Source organism: Siphateles boraxobius, unplaced genomic scaffold, assembly GCF_051911475.1.
Source record: "Siphateles boraxobius isolate OS27281-9 unplaced genomic scaffold, OSU_SipBor_1 1, whole genome shotgun sequence".
Classification (NCBI taxonomy): domain Eukaryota; kingdom Metazoa; phylum Chordata; class Actinopteri; order Cypriniformes; family Leuciscidae; genus Siphateles; species Siphateles boraxobius.
Genome location: NW_027508699.1, coordinates 4,648,788 through 4,656,932, shown reverse-complemented (window position 1 = coordinate 4,656,932; position 8,145 = coordinate 4,648,788). Strand labels below are relative to the sequence as shown.

The window sequence follows — 8,145 nt, the reverse complement described above, 5'->3', positions numbered from 1 at the left end:
TTGTATTGTTTTTATTGCAGATTGGTGGATGTCAATGGCTCACATGGGGGGAAGAGGAGGTGAGTGCTTTAGTTTTTTATTTGTACATGGTATGTTATGGTATAATATTGTTGTACAATGGTTGAGTAAATTAATGTGAAGAAACTTGTGCAATGCAAATTTGATCCCCCAATTTTCCCAGCTAAGTCCTCACATGTATTTGACTCCTTGCATATGAAATCAACTTTTCAATCTGAGTAACTAAAGTTATGTATAGTGACACTTTGTAATTGACCACTGACATTGAGTATTGGTTATTGTTAAACCATTAATACTAGCTATGTGAAATATTCCAGCATCAGGCCGCTCCAGATGCAGGAGAGCTGCTGTCTCTCAGATGGCTGGTCGGGAGGTTTGGAGACCCGGTTCTGATGGCCGTGATCAGGATCCGCTGCCAGCCCCGACCCAGACACAGATCCAGGAGCTTCATGGTTATTTAACACAGTCTTTGTCTTCTGAGTTGTCTTTTTCTGTGTCCACAGGTCCGGCTCACAGGAAGGAGTGGCAGATCGGCAGCCAGAAGAGCCCAGATGATGGACGTCCGTCCACTTCATCTACACACTCTCGCAGAGGTCAGAATAGGCTTTGAACAATTCTTACGTTGATTCTAAATATTATTACAACAAAAGAAAAAAAATGATTTTTAATATCTGAAATTTTCCAGACTCTTCATCATCTTTGTCCCTCTCTGAGGACAATGTGGAGAGGTGGTTATGCAGAGAGTTGTTGAGGCTGTCCAGGTCCGACAGCTTGGAAGGGTGGCAGTGCCGTCCGCTGCCGGGTCAAGTTCCTGTCGAGCCGACTGAGACTTCGAGTGGCCGAACTGCTCAGGGTGCCATGGATGCTTCTCCTGTGAACAAGAGCTCAACAGGTGAGACTGAAATAAGGCTGGGCAGTGTAAAGTGTACAGATAGAGATTTTGCCATTTCATGCAGAACTGCTTCAAGTTTTTAGCATGTTAATGTCCCGTCACATCTACTGTTGCTCAGCTGAATTTTGATTAAATTTGTTCAGAAATATTTTAATTTGACCATTTTCAGAGCATTAAGAGAACATTCAAAAGTAACGTTCCCATAATGCAAAATTATGAAATATAATGTTCATTTAACCAAGAAATTTCTTTTTTGAAACATTGAAAAGACGCTGTGAACGTTCAGGGAACATTTAGAATAACGATTGCTTAACTTTATGGGAACATTAGCAAAACGTTCTCAATAAGCCGTGAACTAAATGGTACTTGCGCTGTCTGACACACACCAGAAACACGCGCACAGAATGCCGATTCTCAGACAGCATTCCAGCCCCAATAGAATTATATTTTTGATAAATAATTAAATAAAAATTGTGAAATAAAAGGACTATTAATATTGTGAAATAAGATTTTGGGACATTTATGCAGGCATTTAGCAGAAGTCAGGTGGGTAGCTTGGAAATATTTCCATTACTTTGGATTTCTAACATTACAGATAAGAATTCGACAGTAAAATGTAAGTTATCATGATATCATTAATTTGACATCAGAGATGTTTCACTTCATTTCAGGAAAACCTACAAGGAAGAGGAAAAGAATTGGTTGTTTCCTCAACAGGATATGGAAGGCTGTGAAGGGTTATTTCTGCTGCTGTTGCCACAGTTGTGCTGTGGATGTTGTGGAGCCTTTTGTCCCTCCAGCAGATCTGGAGCCAGAGCCTGATCCTGATACATCATCACCCGGTCCTGATACATCATCACCTGATCCTGATACATCATCACCCGGTCCTGATACATCATCACCTGATCCTGATACATCATCACCCGATCCTGATACATCATCACCTGATCCTGATACCTCATCACCCGGTCCTGATACATCATCACCTGATCCTGATACCTCATCACCCGGTCCTGATACATCATCACCTGCACCAGATCTCTCCGGTGTCGTGCCAAATAATGGTAAATCGCCAGTCCTTATTTCTCCCACATTATTTTAAACAATATTGCTGTCTTGTTTTCCACTCAAAATGTCTTAAGGCTTGTTTTCAGAGAATATTTATATTATTTTCCCCATATTAATGTTATTTTCTCAACACAGCCAGGACTGATATTTTCTGAATAAAACAATATCATTTATATTTCTCATATTTTTCTGTTTGTTTTTCAGATTCCTTTGAGTCTCTCTATAAAGTGGGAGATATACTTGGATGCGGAGCGTTTGGCAGTGTGTACAGGGGAACACGCAAATTTGATGGCAAAAAGGTAAATCTTCCCGAATTGTACAAACGTTTGGCTTTTGTGTGCATCAAAACATATTCAAAATAATTTACAAATGGTTTAATACTTAGTGCAAGGTCAAGTGCTTGAATACTGTTACTGTTTTTAACTTGAAACTGTTTTGTGTTTTTATTTCTCTTTTTTTCAGGTTGCCATCAAGCGGATGCGCAAGTTTGACAATTTTCTTTATCTTTATATTGTAAGTTGGCCATAACCTGAATATGTATTTAGTTGTTTAAGTGCAGATTGCTGTAGTTAATACACCCATAGGAAGCATTAGGTGTAAATGTGATTGACAAATAAGAAAAGACTTTGAGCTCTTTTGAGGCTCTTTTAAACGTATCTAAAAAGATCAAAGAAAAGTACGCTTAAAAATGTTTTAGTAAGATTTTTACCCAGCTAAGCTTCTGTCTACTGCTTTTCTCTAGCCTGGACATCCCGAACCTCTCATTACAGAAGTGGCGCTGCTGCTAATGATGAGGCGAGAACCCATGAGCCCATACGTCATACAGCTATACGATTGGTTTGAACACCCTCGAAAATTCACTCTCATCATGGAGTTCCCTGAACCCTGCGAGAGCTTGCTGGACTTCATCACTCGTCATAATCCTGACGTGTGTGAAACAGTAGCACGGGTCTTCATGCCGCAGGCTGTGCTGGCAGTACAACACTGCATCGAGCATGGCGTTTTTCACAATGACATTCATGCGCAGAATTTCCTGTTGAAGAGAAACTCGTTAGACCTCAAGCTGATAGACTTTGGCTGCGGTCAGCTATTCAGTAGTGAGGGCTACGAGAGCGACGTATACTTTGGTGAGCATTTTGGGAATGTGGAAACCTGAATGTAGTGACGCTTTAAGAAAAAAAGCTCAACAATGTGCAAATGTCTTGCTTACAGGAAGACAGGATCACTGCCCACCTGAAGTCTTCACAGAACCCAGATTCCACGCCGTCCCAGCAAATGTCTGGGCTCTAGGAGTGATGTTGTATGAGATGGTGAACGCATCTCGTCCTTTTCGCAGTAGAACGGAAGTCATAGAAGCCAAAGTTACATTTCAGAATTCCAACTTATCCAGAGGTGAGTGAATAATATTGATAACACTGATAAACACACACACACACACACACACACACACACATAAAGTAAAGGCTCTGTACAGAAACAGTTAAAGGTGAAGCATGTAAGATTTTTTATATATGGCTCAACGTGGAGCGAGATTTTGGGCCGTGGTTACTGTAGCAGGCGGAGCCTTGGCAAAAGAAATCCAGCTTTAGTTACAGAAGTGAAAGCCGAAATTCGCTGCATTTATACCTTAAAAGATTAAACGGGTCAAGAACGCGTCAAAGTGAACAGAGCGTTGTGATGCTACGGGCTATAAAGCACGCTTCGATACCATACAGCATCATCACGCACCTGTTCAGAAAGACACATTTTCGTCAAGACAAATGCAACACAGCTAAACGTATTTCTAATATGTTGTTCCTGAAACATGCCTTCACAAGAACAAGTAAGAGCTGGGTTTGTGATGTTTAAGTTGGGGAAGACACGATGCACGAAAGGGGCCTTTGCGGGGTTTGTTTGAAAATATGCTTTATCTTGTAATTCCGCTTGGTGCCACTAGTGTCGCAGAAACGACATGCTTCACTTTTAAAGTAAAGATAAGGAACATTTTACATTATATTAATCACGTTTTAGATGCTGTTTTCATAGATTCCAAGTCACATGACTAACCAGCTCTCTCCTTATTAACATTTGTACAGAATGCAGTGATCTGATTAGCCAGTGCCTAGCCCGGGATCCAACGAAACGGCCCACGTTAGAGCAGATGTCACAACATGAATGGATTAGAAATGGTCTACTGTTGGAGAAGTTCAGGAGATTCACTTGATCAGTGATTTCAGGTGTGAGGAAGTGTAACAGACAGAGAACGATTATTATCATTTGTCTTCAAATCTGGATTGTTTGTAGTGAGATTTTCAAATTTGTGTTCATTGTAATGTTCTTGTTATAGTCAAGTCACCTTCATTTATATAGAGCTTTGTACAATACAGATTGTTTCAAAGCGGCTTCACGGTAAACAGGAAAATAACAGAATCAATGCAAACAGAATTCAATTCTGTTGTAGAACAGCTCTTAAAATATCATTAATGAGTTGACTTGTTCATATAATCTTTGTATCGGATAGGAAAGAACACACCTTCTGTCCTTGGAGGGCTTGAGCCGGAGACTCGACCCGAAGCCTGAAGTCCAACCCCGACCTGACAGGAACTCAAGCGCCACACCAGAGAGATCCGAGCCTGTCCACGTCTGAGCAAGAACATGAGAGACTGAAGACTGGAAACAAGTCATCACAGCTCAATTCACTATGTTTTAAAATTCAAGTTAAGACAAGTCATCTTTATCTATATAGCGCCTTATGTATGACAAATCTGTATTAGGCCTGCTGGGTATCGACTTCCATACTTTTTAGGCACTGACCGAATTGCCTCGATACCATCGAGAATCAAAAATTGTCTTGTCGTTCGGTACCAAATTTCGATACCTGAGGGGTTAATCTTGTCAACGTCAGTGAAACAATAAGCATGCATCATGTATGATGTGCACAAATCAAGTGCTGGTGATTGGCTGTGGTGAGGCATCAAGGAAAAACACTAGTTTACGCCAGCTTGATGGCAACAGCGCGATGCCATTCATCGACACAGAGACACGCAGAACATGAAGGATTCATATTTATACAGTCCTTTTTCGGTTTAATATTCTCACTTTGACAACTTTTAATTTGAGCGAAACTATTATCTATGGAGGCTAGAGGGTCTATCAAGAGTTTCTTATCTCTTTTCTGTAATGATTGTCCTAAGTCATTATGTATTAGATAAATTATTATATAATTTCATGTGGAAAAATAAATCACACACAATTATAAAGGAGGGTCTAAGAAAAGAGGTTAGTGATGGAGGTCTTGGAGTAGTTGACTTTACCCTATTTTACCATGTGCTGAAAGTAAATTGTTTAAAAAGACTTTATATGGAACATGTTTCCTCATTTTGTTCCTCATTTTGAGGAAATTGGAGATATTGGATTTTTGTTACAGTGCCCCTTCTCACTCGGAAAACTACCCATTAAATTATCAAAATTTCACCAACAGGTTTTTATTATCGTGGTTACGGGTTTACAAACATCATTTTTCACCTCAACGTGGTTTTATTTGGAACAACCAGAATATTATTTACAGAAATAGATCAACATTTTTTGAGAGATGGTATTTAAATAACATCTCTATTGTTAATCAGCTGATGGATGACAATTGTCAGTTTTGTTCCTTATCATAATTCTCCAAAAAAAATTGCTTTTGGAGCTTCAGGAAATTAATTTAATATTGTATTCAACGCCATTCCTAGTGTTATAAAAACTCTTGAAAGGAGAGCAAACCTATAGACCTATTTCTTTGTATAACACTTCTATTTCAATTGAAGGGATTTTGCTATTATGTTATTTTATTGGTACTATTTTCTTGACACATGTCCTGGGTTTTATTGTTACTGTTGTTATGTATTTGTTACATTTTCTTTCTGTTGGCATCAATAAAAAAGGCCTATACGGAAACCCGTCAAAATAAAAGTTTGGTTTGACTTAAAGGAACTGTGATAGATATATATTACTCTTGTACAGTATAATGCACATCTTAATGTAATACTATAATACAATTATTATTAAAACAAATTTTCTTCCTCTGTGTAGCACTTGTTTGCCAAACAACTAAAGGGCTTATTTAATTTTCATATGAATAAATGTTTTACGCCTTCATTTGATTAGCAGAAACATTAAAATACACAATACAGAATTTCTTTACAAAAAAAAAAAAAACATTTCATAGGGCCCTATTATTACTTTGGTTTTATGAATTCAATTTATTTGATATGGTTTTGATTAAACCATAAAGATGAGATAAAACAGAAAGCACAGAACTGGGTAAAAATAAAATGAAATTTGAAGAAAAAAACAGTAAGAATGTAGTTGTTGTTAAACTGTTAATAAATTGTTGTTTCATGAAAAGTTTCAATGATTTCAATGAATTACACATGCTTTTTGATTCAACTATTTATCGTGTAAAGTGTTCTTATCCTCAAGGTTGGCTGCACTAAGAGTTTAGCTTTCTTGTTTTTCCCCTCTTCACATTAATGTAACAGCCTCTGCTATAATATTATCTGTACATAAAATTGGTATCGAAAAAAGTATAGTTCAGGAACCGGTGTCGAAGTCATGGTATCGGTATCGATATCAAAAACTTTTGAACAAAACCCAGCCCTACTGTATGACCCTTCTGAATGAATGCTTTCAATGCATAAAAAAAGAAGAAATGATTTTAAACAGTCTCGACCTATGAGAAAGCTTTGAACTGAAACAAAACTGCTGCTTCTCGAAACAAAATCTACATGGTGGCAAACTTCAGTGCATTGTTGAGTCTGTCTAAAACATAAGCCTATAATGAGACTAGAGCCTGTCGACAATAATAATAATAACTGGAATGTACATTTCCTGAAGAAAATGTGAGTGGTGCTTGCAGTGGCAAAACTCAGCACTCGTTTGCTACAGTAGGTAGTTCTGGCTAGTTGCTATGGTGTTGCTAGGTGGTAGGTATTTGTCACAGATGGTTACTTTGGAGTTTTATAGAGTTCTTAACATGTCAACAATCACATCATCACTATAGGGCAAAGTTGATTGGTTCCTGCTGGATCAGTAGCCAATGAGCTTGTGTGGTGCTCAAAGTTCAAATACTTTGTTAGGATTTGCCGTAGTTTCAGTGTGCTTTCCAAACCCTCCACCTTCCCCAGCTCCACCTGTAATAACTGATATGAATACAGTCATGTATGAAAACCTACGGTGAATATAACTAGGCTACAGTAGATCACCGAAGGTTCATTTTCAAAGCCTTAAAGGGTAACTAAACCCCTGGTCAGAGTCTGACTCCACCCACTGGCAATATTTGAAAAATGCTGGAAAAGTGGGCAGAGCCCAGCGGGGGGGGGGGGGGGGGGGGGGGGGGGGGGCGTGCATCTGAGATGCATCTCTCTGTAGGCAAGGGCGTTGTAGGAGCCATAAGTCTGTAATTTTGTCTGTACTATTGTCTGTACTCCCCCGTGTGGTAATGGGAAAGAATTGCACCCCTTTTGGGGACTTCCTGCAGGTAGCCATCTTAAACAGGAAGTGATGTGGCAAGGGAGACAGTTTTTTGACATACATTACACCACACTGCTTGTTTTGGAGGCTAGAGTTTTGTCTTTAAGTTTTCACCTTTTTGTTACAGTAAAGTTCAAGTCATGTTAAAACAGGTGTAGCGTCAAACATACTTTCCCTCACGGAAGTGGCTTAAAAAAAAAGGAAGCCACTACATTAAGTCAAAAAACTCCCAAGAAGGACATGCAGGCATGCGGTAGGCCCAATCAAGGCCTACATTTGGACTGATCAGGCCTTGAGTGACATGCATCGATAGCCAAAAGTATTCTGAAAACAATTCCTGATTGTGCTTGTTTGTGTCAAACATGGCTGATGAAATGTCCAGAAATGAGAAGGATGAAGTTGAACAAAGCATCGGTTCCCTCAGTTCCATGCGTAGGGGAAGGCTTTGTGTGTGCACACGTAGGATGAATGAAGTAAAGGCATTGCTTGCTGATGGTGGTGATGTGGAATCAATAAAAAGAAGTGCAGAGACCTTTTTTATGTCACTTTGAGAATTTAAGACTGCTCATAGGCTTGTGCAAGAAAAGCTATGAAAAGGAAAATGAGCGCATTGACTGGTTTGAGCCTAAAATGGCTACATTTGATTACTTTATGAGTGAATATGAGATGTGGAA

General features: G+C 39.1%; 1 protein-coding gene across 1 annotated transcript; it reads left to right on the top strand.

Moving 5' to 3' along the window:
• Window positions 1-279: 279 nt before the first annotated feature.
• LOC143746269 (uncharacterized) lies at window positions 280-4,181 on the top strand. The gene is made up of 8 exons (XM_077238135.1): window positions 280-611; window positions 704-910; window positions 1,582-1,974; window positions 2,183-2,277; window positions 2,441-2,491; window positions 2,721-3,105; window positions 3,191-3,370; window positions 4,054-4,181. The coding sequence occupies exons 1-8, from the start codon at window positions 377-379 to the stop codon at window positions 4,179-4,181; spliced, it is 1,674 nt and encodes a 557-aa protein (XP_077094250.1). The 5' UTR covers window positions 280-376.
• The last annotated feature ends 3,964 nt before the right edge of the window (window positions 4,182-8,145 follow it).

Coding starts and splice junctions, on each gene's coding strand:
- LOC143746269 (XM_077238135.1), top strand. CDS start 377: ATGGCTGGTCGGGAGGTTTGGAGACCCGGTTCTGATGGCCGTGATCAG. Junction 612..703: donor ATCTACACACTCTCGCAGAG/GTCAGAATAGGC, acceptor GAAATTTTCCAG/ACTCTTCATCATCTTTGTCC. Junction 3,371..4,053: donor GAATTCCAACTTATCCAGAG/GTGAGTGAATAA, acceptor ACATTTGTACAG/AATGCAGTGATCTGATTAGC.